The 25,322-nt window shown below is 43.1% G+C and overlaps 1 protein-coding gene across 1 annotated transcript in view; it reads left to right on the plus strand.

The window, feature by feature from the left end:
• Nucleotides 1-5,902: 5,902 nt before the first annotated feature.
• The window catches only part of PDGFD (platelet derived growth factor D), a 443,240-nt gene continuing 423,820 nt past the window's right edge, over nt 5,903-25,322 (plus strand). Inside the window, exon 1 of the mRNA XM_082244812.1 lies at nt 5,903-6,080. Coding sequence (XP_082100938.1) covers nt 5,969-6,080 — 112 coding nt within the window. The 5' untranslated portion in view covers nt 5,903-5,968. The remainder of the gene's footprint in view (nt 6,081-25,322) is intronic.

A 25,322-nucleotide genomic window follows, 5' to 3' on the forward strand; every position in this document is an offset into this window, starting at 1 on the left:
TATCTTTTTTTTTTATTATTATTTACTTACTATTATTATTTTTTGGTTAGGGTAAGGGGTTAGAGTTAGGGTTAGGTTATGGTTAGGATTACGGGTTAAGGTTTATTATTTTGGGTTAGGGGCATCTTTGAGCGGTCTTTGAGCGTTTTTATGCATGATTTTGGCACGTTTCTATGTGCGCTGTTGCATGTTTTTATACAGTGTTTTTGAGCTTTGCTGTTTTCTTTATTAGCCAACAGAGAAAGCTATCATCTGTTGCATCATTTGTTGCTAGGTTTTTCAGCGTTTTAGCTTTTCCATCAGCTTTTCTTTCTTTTTTTTTATTATTATTATTCAATTATTATTATTATTATTATTATTATTATTATTATTTTTTGGTCAGGGTAAGGGGTTAGAGTTAAGGTTAGGTTAGGGTTAGGATAAGGGGTTAGGGTTTAATATTTTATTTATTGTCTTATTATTATTTATTTATTTTTTTTTTGTTAGGGTTAGGGTGTTAATACCACTACTACTAAAAATATTAATAATAATAAACACATACATATATAATATAAAATAAATACACAGATACCTAAAAATAATCATAAATAAAAAATAATAATGTAATGATAAATAAATAATTAACCCCTAACCTTTAAAAAGGATAATAATAATAATAATAATAATAATAATAATAATAATAAATAAACTCCCTAACCCTAAAAAAATGATTATTATTATTAATAATAATAATAATAATAATAATAAAAATAATAATAATAATAAGAATACTATTAATACTACTACTAATAATAATAATAACAATACATAATTATTTTTAATATTATTTTTGGTTTGGATTTGGGTTTTTATTTGTTATTATTATTATTTTATTATTATATTAAATAATAATTTATTTAATATATTGTTTTAAGGTTAGGGGTTAATATTACTTATTTATTTATTAATATATATATTAATAAATTATTTATTATTTATTTATGATGATTTTTAGTTATTTGTGTATTTATTTTACATGTATTTATTAATATATTCTTACTTTTTTTTTTTTCTTTTTACACTTTTACATTTGAGCAAAAGATTGCGTAAAAGATGCAGGACAAAATGCACAAAAGCACACAAAAACATGCAAATTGCGCACCTATTAGTTTCTATGTGAATAAAAACGCTCCAAAAACGTCTTCAAGCTTCAGGCGTTTGGCTTCCGGCGACTTAAAGTGGAGACATGAACCAACTCTATAGAGAATAATTAATTTTTTTTATGCTCCAGTGTTTTGGAGCTTCGTGCTTCAAGCTACAAAGCTAGGTGTGAATGAGGCCATGGTGAGAGTCCACGGTCAGGGTCAGCGTATTTTAGGTCGGATTAAAAAAAGGCATTCTAAATTTACTATCAAGGTCTTTGGTAGAATAAAAAAAGCCAAATTCACACTGTTGCTTCTGGGCTGTACTGCGGGTACAAACAACAAATACCATACACATATCTGGTATCCCTGCGATCGTCAGGAGCAGGAGAATTTATTTTGGGTTGTTCTGCGGTGGTAGGTTATGGTAATGGCAAGAAATGCACAGCTAATTTTAAAAAAGATTTTTTATTAAAAAAAATTATTTTGTGTATAATTCACCTGGATGCATTTAGATGAGCTTCACACTTGTGCAAGTCAGGAACGCTCTCAAAATCGCTTGCATTCCCAACCAACAGGCAATGCTGTTTTTTTTTAGCAGAAGCACGGAGGTGCCATTAATTCTTAAAGTGGTTGTGTACCCTCACATATACCCAGAGAGGTGATTGGCCTTAGGTGATCCACAGAGATTAAACAAATCCTTTTTGGTTAGATTTCCTTTAGATTTACCTTTCCTATGTAGTGCAAGGGCCTGCCAGATTGCCAGATTGCATACAAATTGAAAGTGTTTAGGTTTGACCTCATATTATATGGTTTTTGTAAATCTAAAGGAAAAAGTCTTCAGAAAATCTTTTAGTGTGTATGGCCCATTACACTCTGCCGAGCTCAATGAGGAGAGCTCTGACAGCTAATTGGAGGGAAGAGACACACCCCTTTCACACAGCACACAGAAATAGAGGTGAGGCAGTCAATCACAGGCTGTGTGTTGGAGCTCCCTCACCTGTCACCATTTTTTTCTTGGTGTCAGGAGAACTTGTCACAAGTGATTAATGCAGAGAAAGGAGGCAGCAGACAGAAATGGTACTTAGTGCTCTTAATTGGGACAAGTACACATTATAGAGGGATATGCTTTGTTCATATTTCATGTTGTTTACAACCACTTTAATGGCACCCCATGCTTTTGCAAATTGCCCCGCCCACAACTGCTAATGCTGTGCGATAATATTTTTAAAAAAAAGGTCTGGTCTGAAATGAATAGCCTGCCCTACCCGCAGATCGCAGGCGCACAAGTGTGCACCTAGCCTTAGAAATTGCAAATGATACAGTATCTCACAGAAGTAAGTACACCCCTCGCATTTTTGTAAATATTTTATTATATCTTTTCATGTGACAACACTGAAGAAATGTCACTTTGCTACAATGTAAAGTAGTGAGTGTACAGCTTGTATAACAGTGTAAATTTGCTGTCCCCTCAAAATAACTCAGCACACAGCCATTAATGTCTAAACCGCTGGCAACAAAAGTGAGTACACCCCTAAGTGAAAATGTCCAAATTGGGCCCAATTAGCCATTTTCCCTCCCACAGCTGTTCTGTGAAGCCCTCAAAGGTTTGTTAGAGAATGTTAAAGAACAAACAGCATCATGAAGGCCAAGGAACACACCAGACAGGTCAGGTATAAAGTTGTGGAGGAATTTAGCAGGGTTAGGTTATAAAAAAAATATCCCAAGCTTTGAACATCTCACAGAGCACTGTTCAATCCATCATCCAAAAATGGAAAAAGTATGGCACAACTGCAAACCTACCAAGACATGGCCGTCCACCTAAACTGACAGGCCGGGCAAGGAGAGCATTATTTGGAGAAGCAACTAAGAGGCCCATGGTAACTCTGGAGGAGCTGCAGAGATCCACAGCTCAGGTGGGAGAATCTGTCCACAGGATAACTATTAGTCATGCACTCCACAAATCTGGCCATTATGGAAGAGTGGCAAGAAAAAAGCCATTGCTGAGAGAAAGCCATAAGAAGTCCTGTTTGCAGTTTGTGAGAAGCCATGTGGGGGACACAGCAAACATGTGGAAGAAGATGCTCTGGTCAGATGAGACCAAAACTGAACTCTTGGCCTAAAAGCAAAACGCTATGTGTGGTGGAACACTAACATTGCACACCATCCCCACCGTGAAACATAGTGGTGGCAGCATCATGTTGTGGGGATGCTTTTTTTCAGCAGGGACAGGGAAGCTGGTAAGAGTTGATGGGAAGATGGATGAAGCCAAATACAGGGCAATCTTACCTGTTAGAGTCTGCAAAAGACCTGAGACTGGGGTGGAGGGTCATCTTCCATCAGGACAACGACCCTAAACCTACAGCCAGAGATATAATGGAATGGTTTAGATCAGGCATGTCCAACCTGCGGCCCGGGGGCCGAATGCGGCCCAGAACGACAGGCAATGCGGCCCACTGCCCCCTGACAATTTTTTTTTTGCTGGGAAGGAAGTCGAGTCGGGGGCACGGCCACGGCGGCTTCAAAACGAACTAGGGAGAGGCTGCCTCGGAGGAGATCATCCACTAGTTGTGTTAAATTAGTGCAGGGGGCGTGGCAGCTCGGGAAGGGCGCAGCGGCGTTTTATTACTTAAATACCATAAATATAGTATATATTTTATATGCGGCCCAAGAAAATTTCTCTACACTCAATGTGGCCCACAGAAGCCAAAAGGTTGGACACCCATGGTTTAGATCAAAGCATATTCATGTGTTAGAATGTCCCAGCCAAAGTTCAGACCTAAATCCAATTGAGAATCTGTGGCAGGACTAATGCCCCGTACACACGTGCAGATTATCTGCAGACTTTTGTCTGCAGACTTACCTTTTCTATGTAGTGCAAGGGCCTGCCGGATTGCATACAAATTGAAAGTGTTTAGGTTTGACCTCATATTATATGGTTTTGGTAAGTCTGTGTGTATGGGGCATTAAAAATGTCTGTTCACAGACGCTCTCCATCCAATCTGACAGAGCTTGAGATATTTTACAAAGAAGTATGGGTATAAATGTCCCTCTCTAGATGTGCAAAGCTGGTAGAGACATCCCCAAAAAGACTTGCAGCTGTAATTGCAGTGAAAGGTGGTTCTACAAAGTATTGACTCAGGGGGGTGAATACAAATGCAGCCACACTTATCAGGTATTTATTTGCAAAATATGTTGAAAACCATTTATCATGTTTCTTTCCACTTCACAATTATGTGCCACTTTGTGTTGGTCTATCACATAAAATCCCAATAAAATACATTTACATTTTTGGTTGTAACATGACAAAATGTGGAAAATTTCAGGGGGTATGAATACTTTTTCATGGCACTGTACATCCCCGTTAAAGACCGGTCACTGCAGCTCTCTCTCTTTGTGCAGGGTGACTGGTCTTGTCTCCACCCCCTGCAGTCACCAGCCCCTCCCACAGCTCCCTCCCTGCACCATGTACAGCACAGGGATGATGTCACTGCTACTTTACAGAGTAATATCTGGGTATGTAAAGGCATTTGGTGCACACAAAGTAGATTTCTGTCTATTGAAGGACCTATATAATGTAATTTATTTGTTGAGCTTTATCCCAGAGCCCCTCTGCAGAGGTGTACCTTGTGCCGGGAGGGTGTCAGGCCGCATGGAGTGTGTAGGGGTGGGGAGGCAGCATGGAGTGTGTAGGGTGGGGGGCAGCATGGAGTGTGTAGGGTGGGGGGCAGCATGGAGTGTGTAGGGGTGGGGAGGCAGCATGGAGTGTGTAGGGTGGGGAGGCAGCATGGAGTGTGTAGGGGTGGGGAGGCAGCATGGAGTGTGTAGGGGGGGAGGCAGCATGGAGTGTGTAGGATGTGTGTGGGGGGGGGGGGGGTAGGCAGCATGGAGTGTGTAGGGGGGAGGCAGCATGGAGTGTGTAGGGGGAGGGGGTAGGCAGCATGGAGTGTGTAGGGGGGAGACAGCATGGAGTGTGTAGGGTGGGGGGGGGTAGGCAGCATGGAGTGTGTAGGGGGGCAGCATGGAGTGTGTAGGGGGGCAGCATGGAGTGTGTAGGGTGGGGGGAATAGGCAGCATGGAGTGTGTAGGGTGGGGGGAATAGGCAGCATGGAGTGTGTAGGGGGGGTAGGCAGCATGGAGTGTGTAGGGGGGGTAGGCAGCATGGAGTGTGTAGGGAGGGGGGTAGGCAGCATGGAGTGTGTAGGGGGGGTAGGCAGCATGGAGTGTGTAGGGAGGGGGGTAGGCAGCATGGAGTGTGTAGGGGGGGGGGGGGTAGGCAGCATGGAGTGTGTAGGGGGGGTAGGCAGCATGGAGTGTGTAGGGGGGGGTGGGCAGCATGGAGTGTGTAGGGAGGGGGGGTAGGCAGCATGGAGTGTGTAGGGGGGGGGGTAGGCAGCATGGAGTGTGTAGGGGGGGAATAGGCAGCATGGAGTGTGTAGGGGAGGCAGCATGGAGTGTGTAGGGGGGGAATAGGCAGCATGGAGTGTGTAGGGGGGCAGCATGGAGTGTGTAGGGGGGTGGGGGTGTGATTAGTTTTCCTGTTTCCTCCTCACACAGGCTGGTCTCTCCTCATCTGGAGCTGTGCACTGGGGGGATGAGGAGCAGCCAGCAATGTGCTGTTTGTGCAGAAATGCAGCGCGCACAGGGGGAGCCTCACCAACTCTACACACCAGCTGCCTGCTAAGTCCTCAGAGACTCGGCTGTCCCCTCCACTGACTGCGAGACAATTCCCGCACTCCTTCCCTGCACAACTCTTCCCTGCCCGTCCGAGCCGCTCAGCTGCGTCCCGGGCGCTTTTCCCTGACTCCCCTCATCCCTGACACCGGAGGAGCCGCTGCTGAGCCCCAATGCAGTGGCCGTGGCTTTTCCCCATCGTCTTTGCAAACTTTTGCAGCCGGGGATTTTCTTCCCAAACTGGAAGTGTGAGGAGCCTGAGACCGTCCAGCCTGAGGAGAGATGGTAGGTGCCTGATATATATATATAGGATGCTGAGACTTCTTCTATATACTATCACAGACAGACAGACAGACAAAGAGAGAGAGGTTCTATGAACTGGCTATTCCATCCTCTGCATGCTGTGTGATGGTGAGGACAGGTTACCCATAGCAACCACATACCTAGTTTTATTGGACTTGTTGTCTATAGCAACCACATCCCTTGTTTTACTGTCCATGGCAACTACATCTCTTCTTTTATTGCCCATAGCAACCACATTCCTTCTTTTATTGCTAGTAGCAACCGCATCCCTTGTTTTATTGCCCATAGCAACCACATCCCTTGTTCTATTGCTTAAAGTAACTACATCCCTTGTTTTATTAATCATAGCAGCCACATCCCTTCTTTTATTGCCCCTAGCAACCACTTCTCTTGCTTTTTTACCCATAACAGCCACATCCCTTCTTTTATTGCCCCTAGCAACCACATCCATTATTTTATTAGACATGTTGCTCATAGCAACTACATCCCGTTTTATTGGACCTGTTACCAATAGCAGCCACAACCCTTTGCTCTGATTGGACCTGTTACCCATAATAACTGCATTCCCTGTTTTGTTGGACCTTTTGCTATTAGCAACCACATCACTGTTCCATTGGACATGTTGCATATAGAAAGCACATTCTTTGTTTTATTGGACATGTTTCCCACAGTAACCACATTCCTTGTTGTATTAAACATGTTTCCAATAGCAACCACAACCCTTTGGTCTGATTGGACGTGTTTCCTGTAGTAACCACATCCCTTGTTTCATTGGCCCTTTTAACTATAGCAACTACATCCCTTGTTCTGTTGGACCTGTTGCCCATAGCAACCACATTCCTTTATTTACTGGACATGTTGCCATTGGCACCTACAACCTTTGTTTTATTGGACCTATTACCTGTACTAACTGCATTCCTTGACCCATTGGACCTGTTGACAATAGCAACCACTTTTTTTGTTTTTTGGACCTGTTTTCCCATAGTAACCACATCCCTTGTTTCATTTGACCTGTTGCCCAAATAAACCGCAACTATTTGGTCTGATTGGACCTCTTGCCTGTAGGAACCACATCCCTTGTCTCATTAGAGGTTTTGTCCATAGCAACTACATGCCTTGCTTCATTATGTTGCTTATAACGATCACATCCCTTGTTCTATTGGACCTGTTGCCCATTGCATTGGAAAGTTGAGACTTGATTGGCTGTGATGAGGCACAGTCCCGGGTGCTGTTATCTGACCTGTGTGTAGATCAGCTCAGGGATAGTTCTGTTAGTATGGATCCACATCATGTCTGTGCAATGGTGTGTGAGGGATGCAGATGAAGACCCATAGCGACCACATTACCTATTTCATTGGACCTGTTGCATATAACAACCACATCCCATGTTTCATTGGATCTGTTGCCCATAGCAACCACATAACTTGGTCTCATTGAAAAGTTGGGGCTTGATTGGCTGGCACGATGAACCCCTGTCTCAGGTGCTGTTGATTCTTAATAGCTGACTTGCGTATGTTATCTTGGGGAAATCTGTTGACCATAGCAACCACATCCCTTGCCTCATTAAAGTTTGAAGCTTGATTGGCTGTTATGGGCCACAGTCCAAGGTGCTGTTATTTCTAAAGCCGCCATTTCCAACCAGGGATCTGTGGAACTCTGGGGGTCCTTCAGAGGAGTATTGGGGGTCCTTCAGAGGAGTATTGGGGGTCCTTTAGAAGAGTATTGGGGTTTCTTCAGAGGAGTATTGGGGTTCCTTCAGAAGAGTATTGGAGTTCCTTCAGAAGAGTATTGGGGTTCCTTCAGAGGAGTATCGGGGTTCCTTCAGAAGTGTATTGGGGGTCCTTCAGAGGAGTATTGGGGGTCCTTCAGAGGAGTATTGGGGGCCCTTCAGAGGAGTATTGGGGGTCCTTTAGAAGAGTATTGGGGTTCCTTCAGAGGAGTATTGGGGGTCCTTCAGAAGAGTATTGGGGTTCCTTCAGAGGAGTATTGGGGTTCCTTCAGAGGAGTATTGGGGGTCCTTTAGAAGAGTATTGGGGTTCCTTCAGAGGAGTATTGGGGGTCCTTCAGAAGAGTATTGGGGTTCCTTCAGAGGAGTATTGGGGTCCTTCAGAAGAGTATTGGGGTTCCTTCAGAAGAGTATTGGGGTTCCTTCAGAGGAGTATCGGGGTTCCTTCAGAAGTGTATTGGGGGTCCTTCAGAGGAGTATATGGGTTCCTTCAGAAGAGTATTGGGGTTCCTTCAGAAGAGTATTGGGGGTCCTTCAGAGGAGTATTGGGGGTCCTTCAGAGGAGTATTGGGGTTCCTTCAGAGGAGTATTGGGGTTCCTTCAGAAGAGTATTGGGGGTCCTTCAGAGGAGTATTACGGGTCTTTCAGAAGAGTATTGGGGGTCCTTCAGAAGAGTATTGGGGGTCCTTCAGAGGAGTATTGGGGTCCTTCAGAAGAGTATTGGGGTTCCTTCAGAGGAGTATTGGGGGCCCTTCAGCTGCAGCTTATTTCCTTCCCATCTGATGGTGCCTGGATGGTCCCATCTACAACACCACTTGGCAGAGCCATCGCTGATGATGTTTGTTAGTCGCCTTTAAGGGGGATATTCTTCTGACCATCAATATAAGCCACAATTTCCAAATGACTTCCTATTCATTTATTTTAGCAGTGCAGCAGGAGTTCTCTGAGACCTGGAAGTTATTTGAAGGGTTCCTCTAAAATAAGTTTGTGTAAAGTCTTGTCCTAATGGCTGATCTGTGCAGACCAGTGTTGGATGGTCCAAGGGAGCTGCCATCTTAGCCTCTGTTTGATCTGAAGTTGCCATGGTAGCAGTTTCCACACCAAGCCATTTGATGTTTTTACAGCTTGGCGGAGAGCACAAGCAACTGTGACAGCTCTCATTCATGGCATGCCTTGCATGTAACTGTTTTGGGAAACTTTCAATTGATGGGTTTAGCTCTACTATAATGGCACAGTCATTCTCATGCGAAGGAATGACATAAAGTAGATACATATTCGCCAGCACACCAAGGATCTTGCAAAAGCAGTCCAAAAAAACTTTATTCAAGATAAGATCACATCAGAAAAATAGAGTGCAACGTTTCGTCTGGGGTCCTGTGCGGCTCCGAAACGTTGCACTATATTTTTCTGATGTGATCTTATCTTGAATAAAGTTTTTTGGACTGCTTTTGCAAGATCCTTGGCGTGCTGGCGAATATGTATCTACTTGTAACTAATCCATTTGCCAATTGGTGATCGCTTCAGCACCCAGTACACACGAGCCTACAAACCAGGAAGGTGTGCGATAGGAATATGAACTATACGGAATGACATAAAGTTCTCACGCAGCAGAAGATTTCAGGGCCATTTCCCACCATAGAATTGCATCCTGGATGCATGCCAGATGCTTCTCTGCATGCGAGTTGTTGATGCGTGCATGCGTTCCAGTGCGTTTTTGGTGCCTTTTGATGCAGTCCAGTGCATTTTCCCCCTCTTTTTTCCTAACCTTAAAGCGGAGTTCCACCCAAAAGTGGAAATTGCGCTCATTTGCTTCCTCCCCCCCCCCCCCACCCCCCACCGGTGCCATATTTGGCACCTTTCAGGGGGGAGGGGGGAACGGATACCTGTTTTTGACCGGTACCCTTCCCCACTTCCAGGAGGCAGCCCTGCAGCGCCATCCACTGAAAATTCCATCCACCTTCTCCTTCCCCCCTATGAGAATGCGCAGCACACTTAGTGAACGCGCAATAGGGAAATCGGCTGTGAAGCCGAAAGGCTTCATTGCCGGTTTCTCTTAGAAAGAATGGCGGCAGCTGATTGGAAAATGGTCTGGGGTGCTGACATTGTGGGCTTCCTGGACAGGTAAGTGTCTATAGATTAAAAGTCAGCAGCTACAGTATTTGTAGCTGCTGACTTTTCTTTTTTTTTTTTTCTCCAGGCGGAACTCCTCTTTAAATAAGGACATGTGTGTTCTAGTGTGTTTTTGGTGCGTTTAGGTGCGTTCCAGGGTGTTCCAGTGTGTTTTTGGTGCGTTTAGGTGCATTCCAGGGCGCTTCGGTGCATTTTTGGTGCATTCAGGTGCATTTCATGGTGTTCCAGTGCATTTTTGGTGCGTTTAGGTGCGTTCCAGGGCATTACAGTGTGTTTTTGGTGCATTTAGGTGCTTTCCAGGGCGTTCCGGTGCATTCCAGTGCGTATCTGATGCCCTTTGACAGTATTCCAGTACAGTCCAGTGCAGGAAAAATGCATGTTCTAGTGCATTTTTGGTGTGTTCCAGGGCATTCCATTGCGTTTTTGGTGCGTTTTGGTGCGTTCCAGGGCATTCCATTGTGTTTTTTGTGCGTTTAGGTGCATTCCAGTTCATTTTTGGTGTGTTTAGGTGCGTTCCAGGGCATTCCAGTGTGTTTTTGGTGCGTTTAGGTACATTCCAGGGCGTTCCAGTCTGTTCAGGTGCATTCCAGTGCATTTTTGATGCGTTTGACAGTGTTCCAGTACAGTCCAGTGCAGGAAAAATGCAGCATGTTCTAATTTTTATTCTGGAACTGGAATGCACTGGAACTGCATGCGCTGTTGTGAACTATGCCATTGAAAACCATATAACCTACTATCCATGTGTTTTTGATGCAGAAATAAAATGCACTGGACTGCATGTTGTGTGAACTTGCCCTTAGTCCTATTGAACAGACTTCTTCTTCTTCTTCTTAAATTATTATTATTATATTATTGTTGGTATTTTCATTATTAGCATTGTTATTATTATTATTATTATTATTATTATTACAATTTCTGGCACATACAAAAATATTTGAGTAATTTCATGGAAACGTAGAAAAGAAAACTTTCCTCATAAATATTTGGGATGGTGAATTTACTTTAATTAAACCCATCAGCTTAAAAGTGTCCAGTGACATCACCCCAAAACCTGACCCATGGATGTCCCGGTAGTGGGGCCCAATCACACGGCTTGCATCTATTTAATGGGAGCGGTGGAGAACATTCTTGCATATGGTCAACTTACTTTTAGATTTATACTTTTTTTTTAGCAATTTCTTTTTCTCAATTCCTCCCCACAAGCTTCCCATAAAGTAGATTTATGTGCCCCATGCACATTTTATGAGCTTTCAGAAAAATGAATGCTATAGGGCACATGTGTGCACATCTCCCTCCCACCCAGAAATAAAAAAAAAAACGAAATGTTTGCTCTCAATAGGGACTTAAAGTGGAGTTCCACCCTATTTTTATACTTGCCTCCATCTTCTCGCTCCGGGTCACCTGAAAAAGAAATGGATAATCGCATATTTTTTTTTTTTTTACTTACCTCGTAGCGAAGAAAAAATACTTACCTTACTTCCTTCTTCCTCCTTCCTCGGCCGCGGCCCGTCGTCACTTCCTGGCTCTGCAATGATTCCTGGGAGCTGAACGTCATCGCTCCCAGGAATCATTGCGCCTGCACCGGCCCCGACGTCAGTTCCGGGTCGCGCGCGTCATCCCCTTCTAAACAGCTTCTGGGCATGCCCAGAAGCTGTAGAGGGATGACGCGCGCGACCCGGAAGTGACGTCGGGGCCGGCGCAGAGCATCATGGGACCAAAGAAGGCGGAAGAAGACGCCGAAGGGGATCTCGCTGGCTTCAAGCTGCCCACACCTGAGATGGCAGCGCTGGACAAGACGTTTGCAAGGTAAGTATTTGTCCTAACAGGTAAGTGCAACCCGGGACAGATCAGAGGCTAGCTATTGTGGAATGCACTAGCCCTGACTGTCCCGGGGGTATTAAAAAAAAAAAATCCAGGGTGGAACTCCGCTTTAAGGTACAAAGGTGAGAATGGACCTCTAAGAGCTCTGCACGTGGGGGGCTGAGCCTGTTCAGAGTAATTCCAATATTCTTCCTCTGGCTGCCCCAAGTTTTCTATTGTTTGTAACGCTTATATGCTGCACTTGTGTTTGTTATAGCGCCACCACTGTATATACATGAGTACAGCCACGCACAGCCATGTAAGGGGGAGGCTTTACATTTTATCAGACATGAGAGTAAGTCACATATGTGCAAGTCACAAGCAAGTCTCAAGTCTTAACCTTCAAGTCTCAAGCAAGTCCCAAGTTACTGTGGCGAAAAACAAGCAAGTCAAGTCGAGTCCCTGCTAGAAGTCAAGAAAGTCAAGTCATTTTTTTTGGTCAAGTCACAAATCAAGTCAAAATACTGATCTACCCCAATTTTCACCTTTTAATCAGTTAAAAGTCAGTGGTCAGAAAAGGTTTTATTTTATTTTCAACATTAACAAAACTGCTTAGTGCTTTTTTCTTGGCATATTAAAGAAACACTTTGAATGCCCAAACAGCTCAAAATCCTTCATCCGGTCACATTTCAACACCACAGTCACTAAAAACATGTTAAGTATTTCCATTGTTAAACAGCCAGTGTCCTAAAAATCAGAACACACTGAGGTGTTTTAAGTGACTGTGGTGTCAGAAACATAACAGGCACATTTAATTTTGCTTTAACAAATCTTGAGAAAATCTTGAGAAAATGCAAATATTTAATAACTTAAAAAAGTAAAGTGATTTCGAGTCATAGGTCTCAAGTCAAAGTCAAGTCTCAAGTCATGAATACCAAGTCAAAGTCAAGTCGAGTCTTTTATTAATTTTAGTCAAGCAAGTCTCAAGCCCTCAAACTGGTGACTTAAGTCTGACTTAAGTCAAGTCATGTGACTCGAGTCCCCCACCTCTGCATTTTACCTGGGCTGCCCAGGATGAGAATATACATTGGGAATTCCGCTGAACTGGCTCAGCTGCCCGTGTGCAAAAGCACTTAGGCCTCATGCACACAGGCATATTAGAACTCTTCTGTGCATGCTGGACTTTTCTGGCAGAATTTGTATATAGAGAGGAGAAAATGGGATTTTAAAGGTGCAAAAAGTACCCAATGTTAGATCTAAGATAATTAAAAAAAAAAAACAATTTATTATTTATTGAAAGCATCACAAAATTCATTTTATAAAAAATACATAAGTTAAAACCATTGCACAATATTCATATGAGTGGTGTATGTATTCGGTGACTCCAGCTCTACATGTTTCACCAACTATTGGCTTCCTCAGGAGCCTTAATTGAGTCCGGCATACAAACTCAATGTCCAAAATCACTGTATTAGGAGAGTAACCCAGGAGGAGATATTAGTAACCGCAGGTGGGGGGGGGGGGGCAGATTTAAGGGATCTATACATGGGTCCATATAGGACAAAAAAAGGGGCACGTGGATATGAGATCTACACACCAAAAGAGATTGGAATCGGGAACATGGGACTATAAGAGGATCAATTAGGTGGTTATCAGACGGTATTTGCCTTTTAGTAAATCAACCCCTATGTGTCCATTCGCATTTGGCTATTTACAGACATATTTGAAGAAGAGCGTTTACAGGCTGAAAAAATACCCATCACAGGGATGTTTTTGAGAGGATCTTTTGGCAGAAAAAATGCTTGACGCGCATAAACGCTCATAAATTCACGAGTTCATATGTAAATTGATTATAGTGAAAACATTTTTCAGGCGCCATGGACACTTAGCTATATATATATATATATATATATATATATATATATATATATATATATATATATATATATATATTTCCATGGACACTTAGCTTTTCTGCATTTTTTAATACCCCTAAACGCTGTCCCAAAATTTTAATTCAAGCTCCACTATGTGCATGGACAATTGGCTAAGTGTGTTTAGAGACATAAAAGAAAAATGCCTCCAAAAGCAGCATTTTTTCTACCGTGTGCAAGAAGCTTTAAAAGCGTCAAAACTATCTCTGCAGGTCACAGCCATGTCAACTCAGCCTAAATGTTACAAAGTCCCACCTTGTCACCCTGCATTATGTACAAATCCTCTGTTTATTCCCCTCGTTAACCAGAAATCTTCTCCTTGCATCATTTCTAGGTGTTCCATATTTTGCAAAACATTCTTCATATGTTTAATATGTTTAAAATGCAGTCAAAGTTTATTTTGCGGTTTTGGTTACTGTTACCAGAATACTGACAATGCTTATTTATGAATAGATTTCTCAGTTTTTTTGTTCTTTGTATGTAAAAGTGACGTAGTCCTGCTTTTAAAGTCACACTGCTTCCATTTTTCCATAATTGTCAGCAACCGGGGCAAGGCAAGTAATTTGCGCCCCCTAACCCGCAGGATTTTAGCACTCGAGTCTCTTCCACTAGATTAGTTAAAGATACCCTTACCCCCTAAGCACAATAGCACATGTATTGTTTGTTATGAAAATACTGATGTAATTAAAGTAAAATGCATCTAAATACAAGTTTGAATGACCAGCATGCCCCCTTTCAATGCAGAGAGACCAGAATGCCCCCTTTCAATGCAGAATGACCAGCGTTCCCCCTTTCAATGCAGAGAGACCAGCGTGCCCCCTTTCAATGCAGAATGACCAGCGTGCCCCCTTTCAATGCAGAGAGACCAGCGTGCCCCCTTTCAATGCAGAATGACTAGCGTGCCCCCTTTCAATGCAGAATGACCAGCGTGCCCCCTTCAATGCAGAGAGACTTACCTGCAGCGGCGGCTTCTCCTCAGTTCCCCGCGTCTCCTCGAGTCCTCCCGCCTCCTCCACAGCCAATGGCATGCGTTCGCCTTTAGGCCTATTAGGAAGCGGGTCTCGTAACAATAGTGAATTTTCATTCTCTATTGTCACACAATGGGTGGGCTCGGGACGCACTGCTCTGCGCCCCGTGTCCACCCTTTTTTTAAGCCTATTAGAGCCTCTGGCTCTAATCAGGTGATAAAAAAAACCCCACTCTGTGACAGCGCCAGGCTGCTGACTCCCTCGTTGCTAAACTGACTGAGCAGTGAGGTGAGGCGGCATATGCGGGGCTTGGCTTGCAACGCCATCCCACTCTACACCAATGGACAGGTGAGGCACAGTCCAGCCCCGCCCGACCTGCCATTTTCAGCCATAGGATGGCCACGCTGGACATCTCCCAGCCTAAAGATGGAGGCAGCCGCAGAAAGTGTGTGAACTGTGTATGTCAGAGTCAGACAGACAGAGTGACACTGCGGATGCGCCCCCCCAGATGTTGCGCCCAGTGCGGCTGGCCCCCCCCAGCACCCCCCACGCTACGCCACTGATTTAGCCACACCAAGTTTGTGCTACAGCACATGCCACTTTCTTTTCAACCTATACACCTGCCTATTTCACAGAGGATTCTGTGGAACCCTAGGGTTCCTTTAGAGCATATGTGTCAAACACAAGGCCTGTGGTCTGAATCTGGCTCTCCAGGCAATTTCATGTGGCCCTTGCACCTCTCCTGCAGCTGCTGCACCTCCCTCATCTCTTCCTCCAGCAGACGGCAGCAGAGAGGACAGAACTCCTCTGCTAGATCCTCTTCTTCCTTGTGCAGCCGCAGAGAGGCTCATCTCTACCACTAATCCCCTCCCCCCCCTCAGTAGTTGACAGCAGAGAGGAGGACACGACTCCTCCTACGGATCCTGTACCTCCCTGTGCAGCCGCAGCACCCCCTCATCTCCACTGGTCTCAGTATTCAGCAGACTCCAGCCCTCCCCTGGTCCTCCTCCAGACCCTGCAGTTTATGCTTACCAGCTCCACCTCCAGCTTCTTCCCAGCAGCAGCACATGGTAGGGGGATGCACTGTGATGTAAGAGAGGGTGGGGGCCTTTGACTTCTGATGGTGGTCCAACCGACCCTCTGAGGGTGACCTTAATGCTGATGCAGCCCGCAATAAAATTGAGTTTGACACCCCTGCTTTAGAGGTTGTTATGGGTTGCTTGAGCAGTCAAAAATGTATGACTATCAGATAAGGAACTATTGAGCCCCCGTTTAGCTATTTGTATGGGGAGCATTTCCTCCACTGACCACAACTGTAAAAAGTAAAGAGCATTCCTCCCACTGCCCACAAATGTAAGGAGCATTCTTCTCACTGACACCAATGTAAGGAGCATTCCTCCCACTGACCATAAATGTACAGGGCATTCATCCCACTGACCACAAATGTGGGGAGCATTCTTCCCAGTGGTCACAAATGTAAGGAGGATTCTTCCCACTGACCACCAATGTAAGGAGCATTCCTCCCACTGACCATTAATGTAGGGCACATTCTTCCCCGTGGTCATGAATGTAAGCTGCATTCTTCCTACTGACCACCAATGTATGGAGCATCCATCCCACTGACCACAAATGTGGGGATCATTCTTCCCAGTGGTCACAAATGTAAGGAGCATTCCTCCCACTGACCACCAATGTAAGGAGCATTCTTCCCACTGGCTACAAATATATAAAACAATCTTCTCACTGACCACAAATGTAAGAAATATTCTTCCCACTGACTACAAATATATAAAACATTCTTCCCACTGACCACGAATGTAAGGAGCGCTCTTCCCACTGACCACCAATGTAGGGAGGTTTTTTTCCCACTGACCTCAAGAGTATTTTGGCCTTTCTGCAAATCACCGCCATGTATAAAAGTTCCTTCTCCCACATACAAAATCTACGGGAACTTGTCTCCACTGACCATCTAATGGAGACTTCCCTGACCACCAGTATAAGGAGGTATGGCTTAAATGACTTACACATGTTAATGTGCCTCGAGCTGTAGTTACAGGGGGACCCTAAGATTTGAAAGTTATTTCAGGGGTTCCTTCATGGTCAAAAAGTTGAGAAAGGATGCTATAAATGTTCTCCTAGGTTGACATCTCTGAGGTCATCCTTTAGCACCCAATGAACTAAAAGTCCCATCACACATCATCTGCCAGCAAGGAATTTTAGGTTCTGAAAAGCTGCAAGACTGGAGGTTACATCTGCATGAACACAATACAAAGATGCTTTATTTAGTGATTATGAGTGAGGGGAGATAACCTTGGCTTAGGAATCACAGGCACTCTATGGAAATGCTGAAAAGGAGAAACAGTTCCAAAAATGTGAACTATGTGAGGGGGTAACAGAAATGCGCATGGTGCTCAGATTTCACAAGTCACCAGGTATTTCTGCTACAGAGTTTGGGATGTGCCAGGAAAATCCTGAGTCACTGTTTAGATTGCTGTCTTGCTGGATTTCATTGGACTTAAAGCGCCTAATACTCTATGTAATCACTAGAACCATGTTCCAAGATAACGTATCTTATGTGCTGCCTCTATGTTTACTTATTCTAAGTTTACTTCTTAACCTTGCTTAGCTGTCCGAATGTGCTGCCAAAGGGGTATAGTAATACACTACGGGCTCTATTTAAGATGCAGTTAAGGCTACTGAAAATAAATATTACCTAAGACCAGGAGATAGACATACAAATAGGTGTGACAGACAGATACTGAAGAAAAAGATAGATAGATAGATAGATAGATAGATAGATAGATAGATAGATAGATAGATAGATAGATAGATAGATAGATAGATAGATAGATAGATAGATAGATAGATAGATAGATAGATAGATAGATAGATAGATAGATAGATAGATAGATAGATACGGTGGCAGCCCATTTATACAAGGCACAGGGGCACTGCTCCCCTAATCCGTGCGTCCAATTTTTTTTTTTTTTAGAGGCACATGATTATAGCCAAATACATAAATGGCTCAATAAAAAGATACCAGATAAATATAAAACCCACAGCAAAACCAATAAAAATTAGTAAAAATTATATATCGTGACAATGTGCTCAAATTATATCCTTTTGTGCATGAGTGGCTGTGACATAAATATAAATATTGGTGAAAAGAAAAATAGGTGCGCGAACCTTTAATGAGAAAAAGGAGTGAAAAAAAGCAGCACTGAAAAATTATAAATATGTGAGGGGTTGTAACAAATGAAAAACATCAATTACAGAGTGCGCTAAAAAATTATGGAACACAAATATTCACAAAAATGGTGATTGCTGATATTCAGCTAAACACAAAGTCTATATTCTAAATGATGAGACTGTGCAAAAGTCTTGAAAATCCAAAGAATATAGTGAGGTTGGGGAGTGATGAAGGATAAGGGTGACCTCTTCCCAAACGGTGATCCAGACAGTGCTCAAATGTACACGTGATGCACCCGGTGTTAAGAAGGGACTCTTACCAGATGATGGAGAGATGCAAACATATAGTGTATAATCCTGGAGTCCGTTAGGTCAGCTTGTAGGAGAGAATTCACAATAGGAATAAAGCGACCATCTGCTTCCAAAGTGTAGGGATCTAGAGGCTTCCACTCAAGGGGATATCGCCACCAAGAACATACCCAAGGAAGAGAAGGGGACTATAGTGCATTACCTCACTTTATTGAACCAATAAGAAAGAGTAACACTTACATTGTCAGGAGAAAAAACAGCATATGTAAAATTTTTGGATCGAGGACCTCTGCAGTAGTCCGGGATCATAGGCAACACGGCTAGCTCCCCCCGACGCGTTTCCACTAACAAGTCGGCTTCTGGGACTGGAGCTGTAGCCGTGCTGCTCGCATCTCTCATGTAAATAGTGTGGCTGATGGACACTTCCGGTGCGGCCGTGGCGAGGACCCGGAAGTGTTGTGACGCACTTCCGGTTCAAATGTTAGCCAATCACGGTATGTTAAGATGAAGACCCGGAAGTTCTAAAAAGCGCTTCCGGAGGCTTCTGCGGCCAATCACATCGGATGTCAACAAAACTCATCATCCTTTTGTTGACATCCGATGTGATTGGCCGCAGAACGGATGATGAGTTTTGTTGACATCCGATGTGATTGGCCGCAGAAGCCTCCGGAAGCGCTTTTTAGAACTTCCGGGTCTTCATCTTAACATACCGTGATTGGCTAACATTTGAACCGGAAGTGCGTCACAACACTTCCGGGTCCTCGCCACGGCCGCACCGGAAGTGTCCATCAGCCACACTATTTACATGAGAGATGCGAGCAGCACGGCTACAGCTCCAGTCCCAGAAGCCGACTTGTTAGTGGAAACGCGTCGGGGGGAGCTAGCCGTGTTGCCTATGATCCCGGACTACTGCAGAGGTCCTCGATCCAAAAATTTTACATATGCTGTTTTTTCTCCTGACAATGTAAGTGTTACTCTTTCTTATTGGTTCAATAAAGTGAGGTAATGCACTATAGTCCCCTTCTCTTCCTTGGGTATGTTCTTGGTGGCGATATCCCCTTGAGTGGAAGCCTCTAGATCCCTACACTTTGGAAGCAGATGGTCGCTTTATTCCTATTGTGAATTCTCTCCTACAAGCTGACCTAACGGACTCCAGGATTATACACTATATGTTTGCATCTCTCCATCATCTGGTAAGAGTCCCTTCTTAACACCGGGTGCATCACGTGTACATTTGAGCACTGTCTGGATCACCGTTTGGGAAGAGGTCACCCTTATCCTTCATCACTCCCCAACCTCACTATATTCTTTGGATTTTCAAGACTTTTGCACAGTCTCATCATTTAGAATATAGACTTTGTGTTTAGCTGAATATCAGCAATCACCATTTTTGTGAATATTTGTGTTCCATAATTTTTTAGCGCACTCTGTAATTGATGTTTTTCATTTGTTACAACCCCTCACATAAATATAAATATAACAATAAATATTTGCATGTGCAGTATACGTAATATTGCAGTACAAAATTAATTAAAGCGCAGTTCCGGGCACAAAATCGATCTTTTTTTTTTGTGCCCGTCCGCTAGTTCTCCTTCACCTGAAAAGGAATTGGATAGTTAGGTTTTTTTTTTTTTTTTTTTTACTCACCTTGTAATTGAAGATCGAAAATACTCACCTCAGTGTACTTCCTCCCTCAGCGCTGCGGCTCCGCCGTCACTTCCTGTCTTGCGATGATTCCTGGGAGCTGAACGTCATCGCTCCCAGGAATCAATGCGATGGCACCGGCCCCGCTTGTCACTTCCGGGGCGACGCCACATTCCCCTGCTAAACAGCTTCTGGGCATGCCCAGAAGCTGTGGAGGAATGCGGCGCAGCACCGGAAGTGAAGAGAGAGGCCGGTGCAGGCGCATTCTGGGAGAAGAGGACGCGGAAGAAAAAAAAAAAAAATTTCTTTATAAATTTATGCCAGTATGTATTCTGCTACATATATTTGGTAAAAAGAAAATCCCAATAAGCGTATATGGATTGGTTTGCATCGATAAACTGTGGTATACATACTGGGAATTTTATTTATTTGTGTTTTTGTATTAGTAATGGCAGTGATCAGTGACTTATAATGGGACTGCGATAGTATGGCGGGCAATCTGACACTAGGGGGTTGATTTACTAATACTGGAAGGTGCAAAATCTGGTTCAGTTCTGCAGAGAAACCAAGCAGCTTCCAGATTTTATGTATCAAAGCTTAATTGAACAAGCTGAAGTTAGAAGCTGATTGGCTACAATGCACAGCTGCACCAGATTTTGCATTTTCCCGTTTTAGTAAATCAACCCCTAACTGACACTTTGTGGAAACCAGTGACACTAATACAGTTACCAATGCTAAAAATATGCACTGTCACTGTAGTAATGACAATGTCTTGGAAGGGGTTAACATCTAGGGCGATCAAAGGGTTAAATGTAAGCCTAACAGTGCTTGGCGCATTCATTGTGAGGTGCTTTAACCACTTGCCGACTGCCTAACGCCGATCTACGTCGGCGGTCAGCCCCTCACAGGCAAAGTGACGTAGGGCTACGTCACTAGCTTGTGAGGGTCTAGGGAGCGAGCGCGCGCCCCCGGAGGCGCGCTCCCGCGTGGTCACGGACCCACCCGCGCGTGTGACCGGCGGACCCGATGTCCGCTGGTCACTGCGATCGGCGGGGGAGAGGGAGAAAGTCAGGCGGCTTGTGTAAACAAGCTGCCTGTCATTCTCCCCTGTGTATGAAGGATGATCATACGGTTCTACTATGTAGAACCGTTGATCACTCTTCATACATCTGAATCCACAGCCAATCACAGTAGAAAGCACGCCCCTAGGGACACACATAGCCCCTCCCTTTCAAAAAAAGTTAACCCCTTCACTGCCAGTGTATTTTTACAGTAACAGTGCATATGTATAGCACTGATTACTGTAGAAATGTCACTGGTAACCCCAAAAGTGTCAAAAATGTCAGTCAAGGGTTCGATCTGTCCGCCGCAATGTCGCAGTTCCGCAAAAAAAATCGCAGATCGCCGCCATTACGCGTTAAAAAAAAACAACAAAAATGACAAAAATCTTTCCCTTTGTTAGTAAACGCGATAACTTTTGCGCAAACCAATCAAAATACGCTTTTTGCGTTTTTTTTTTACCAAACATAGGTAGCATAAAACAAATTGGCCGAAAATGTTAAAAAATTTTGATTTTTACATTTTTTTGGGGGGGGGGGGGGGGGATTTCATATAAAAAAATGTGAAAAATATTGCTATTTTTGCAAAATTTACGCTCTTTTTTTTGTTTATAGCGCGTGATCAAAAAATCGCACATGTGATCAAATACCACCAAAAGAAATCTCTGTTTGTGGGAAAAAAAGGACGCCAAATTCGTTTAGATACAGACCGCGCAATTGTCCGTTAAAGTCACGCAGTGCCGAATCGCAAAATAACCCCTGGTCAGGAAGGGGGTAAAATCTTCCGGGGCTTAAGTGGTTAAGGCCCCTTTCACACTTGAGCAACTTGTCCTGCGACTTGGGACTGCAAAGCCGCATGACAAGTCGTACCCCATGATTTCCAATGAGTACCAGTCATATCTGTGTGACTTCAAGTCACAGCAACTTCAAAGTAATCCCTGTACTACTATGGTCTGACTTTGATGCGACTTGAGGTCCAGAGACTTCAATATTACACAGGCATTACTTCAGGCCACGTCAAAGTCGCGTGTCAAAGTCGTGCGACTATTAGGTCGTACAAATGTGAAAGCGGCCTTATTAACCATTTAAGCCCCGGAAGATTTTACCCCCATTCCGACCAGGGGTTTTTTTGCGATTCAGCACTGCGTGACTTTAACGGACAATTGCGCAATTGTACCTAAACGAATTTGACGTCCTTTTTTCCCACAAACAGAGCTTTCTTTTGGTGGTATTTGATCACCTGTGCGATTTTTACTTTATGCGCTATAAACAAAAAAAGAGCGTCAATTTTGCAAAAATAACAATATTTTTCACATTTTTTTATATGAAATTCCCCCCCAAAAAAATGTAAAAATCTAAATTTTTTAACATTTTCGGCCAATTTGTTTTATGCTACATATGTTTGGTAAAAAAAATCACAAAGAGCATATTTTGATTGGTTTGCGCAAAAGTTATTGCGTTTACTAACAAAGGGAAAGATTTTTGTCATTTTTGTTGTTTTGTTTTTTAACGTGTAATAGCGATCTGCGATTTTTTTTGCGGTACTGCGACATTGCGGCGGACAGATCGGACCCTTGACTGACATTTTTGACACTTTTGGGGTTACCAGTGACATTTCTACAGTAATCAGTGCTATACATATGCATTGTTACTGTAAAATTACACTGGCAGTGAAGGGGTTAACTTTTTTTTGAGAGGGATGGGTTATGTGTGTCCCTAGGGGCGTGATTCTAACTGTGATTGGCTGTGGCTTGAGGTGTATGAACAGTGATCAATGGTTCTACATAGTAGAACCGTATGATCACCATTCATACACAGGGGGCTTGTTTACATTAGCCGCCTGCCTTTCTCCCTCTGCACCGACGATAGTGAGTGACCGGCGGACGATCGGGTCCGCTGGTCACACGCACGGGGGGGGGGGTCTGTGACTGCGTGGGAGCGTGCCTCCGGCGGCGTGCACTCGCTCCCGAGACCCTCACTCTGCCTGTGAGGGGCTGACCGCAGCAGTAAATAGTCGTGCGGCGGTTGGCAAGCGGTTAAGGGATGTGCTGGTTTTTATACCCTGCTTTGCAGGGAAACAAAGACCGACACATCCCTCCGGAGAGAGCTCTGTCCTGTGACTAATCACAGCACAGCCAGCACGGCGACAGTGACCCCTACCTGGAAGTGCTGGATCATGTATCTAGTATGTGATCCAGAGCAAGAGAGCTGCTTTGCCACCGTACTCCTACGTAAGGCAGTCGGCCAACTTATAAACAAACCCCCCCACCAACCCCACAAACCCTCTAATAAACTGTAAATGGTAATTGATCAACCATCAATAAAGTGCCGTTAAGTGCATATTTCTGTGCAAAATGCTCCGTATACTTGATTTAGGACTAAAATTTGCCCCTCCCAAAAATATAAATAAATTTCAAGCATACATAGATGTGCAAAAATTTGTAAGAACTTTGAATATAAAAAAGTTTTTTGCCAATAAAAATGACACTAAAGAAATAACCACATCATCATCAACGGGAGTCACACATAGCAATTTAAAAAATAAATCTACGTTCAACCCGAAACCCAGCAATAACCAATGTTTAGATGTTTTTAAACTGTTAGTACAACAGGACATTGAAAAAATCTCGACTCACCCCGTCCCTGGCAGCAAGAAGTTGCAACAAAGCATAGAGGCATTAGAAAAAAAGAAAAGCATTGTAATAAGACCAGCGGACAAAGGGGGAGGAATTGTGATTTTAGATAAACAAGAATATATGGAAGAGTTGGATCGCATTGTCCATGATAGTGAGACTTATATCAAATTAAAGAGTAATCCACTGAATAAATTAAAAGCTAAATTAATTAAAAAAACAAAAAAAAGCCTATAAAGATGATATACTCAATAAAAAAGAATTGAAATACTTGGTACCTGAGGCACCTAAAATGCCTATCATATATCAGGTACCAAAGATTCACAAAAGACTTATCAAACCGCCAGGACGCCCGATTATAAACGGAATTGAATCCATATTCGCAAGAGTTGGAGAATACATAGATTACTATTTACAGCCCCTTGCACAAAAAACTACATCTTACCTCAAGGACAGCAAAGATGCAATTAACTACATTGAAAGCCTGAGTACAACTGACAATACGATTTTAGCAAGTGTGGATGTAAATTCACTTTATACTAATATTAAGCAAAAAGATGCTCTGACAGCAGTTAAGTGGGCTCTGCAAGAAGATAAATCCCTACCCCCAGCACAAATTGATTTTATCTTAGATATTTTAGAATTGGCAATGTGCAATAATTATTTCTGGCACAATAAGCACTTTTTCAAACAAATCAAAGGCGTAGCGATGGGGGCTAAGTACGCACCCACAGTAGCCAACATTTTCATGAGTAAGTGGGAAATGGAACATATTTTTATGAACCCCCATCCACAGCTACGTGGTTTCAAGCGCTACATAGATGATATTTTAATTATATGGGAGGGATCAAAAGAATCTCTTGCAGAGTACATAGAATATATGAATGACAACAAATACCAAATTTCTTTCACGGCCACCATAAATCAGACAGAAATAAATTATTTAGATTTAACTATCTTCAAAACTGGGAACCAAATGGCTACAAAAACATTCTTTAAAAGCACTGACAGGAATAGCTATATTCCAACAAACAGCAACCATCATCCCAAATGGCTATCAGCAGTACCGAAAGGACAACTGCTTAGGATTAAACGAAACTGTAAGTCAGAGCAAGACTATCACACACAGTCCGAGGTATTGATAAAAAGATTTAAGGATAAAGGGTATAAACCAACAATTTTACAGCAGATTCAACGTAAAGTTTTGAAAATTGATAGAAAGGAACTCTTAAAACCAAGTAAAAAAACGCACAAATCTTACCAAACGGCTTTTTGCACAGAGTTCAATAAACAATATAAACAATTAGAACATATTTTTAAAACACACTGGCCTATTTTATTGAGAGACCCAACTTTCAGCAAAATTTTACCCAAAAAAACACATTTTATTTATAGGAGACCCCCTATTTTAAAGGACAAATTGGCAAAAAATATACCAGACCCTCCAAGAAAATTGAATACATTTTTAGATCAAAAAGGATACTATAGATGCGGTGATTGTGTTATATGTCGCACATGCAGAAAAAACAACAAACGAAGAAAGGAAACACAATTCCAATCTACAGTCACTGGGCAACAATTTAAAATTGATAAATTTATTACATGCAGAACCACACATGTTACGTATTTATTAGAATGTGAGTGCGGTCTCCAATATGTGGGACGCACAACAAGAGAACTCCGAATCAGATTGAGGGAACATATCAAAAATATAAAAAATGGGTTCCAAAAGCATAGTTTGTCCAACCATTTCCGTATCTGCCACAACAAAGATCCGAGCAAGTTGAAATTCTGCGGGATAGACACTATTGTAAAACACTGGAGGGGCACAAA

Source organism: Pelophylax lessonae (assembly GCF_965119305.1).
Source record: "Pelophylax lessonae genome assembly, chromosome: 2".
Lineage (NCBI taxonomy): Eukaryota > Metazoa > Chordata > Amphibia > Anura > Ranidae > Pelophylax > Pelophylax lessonae.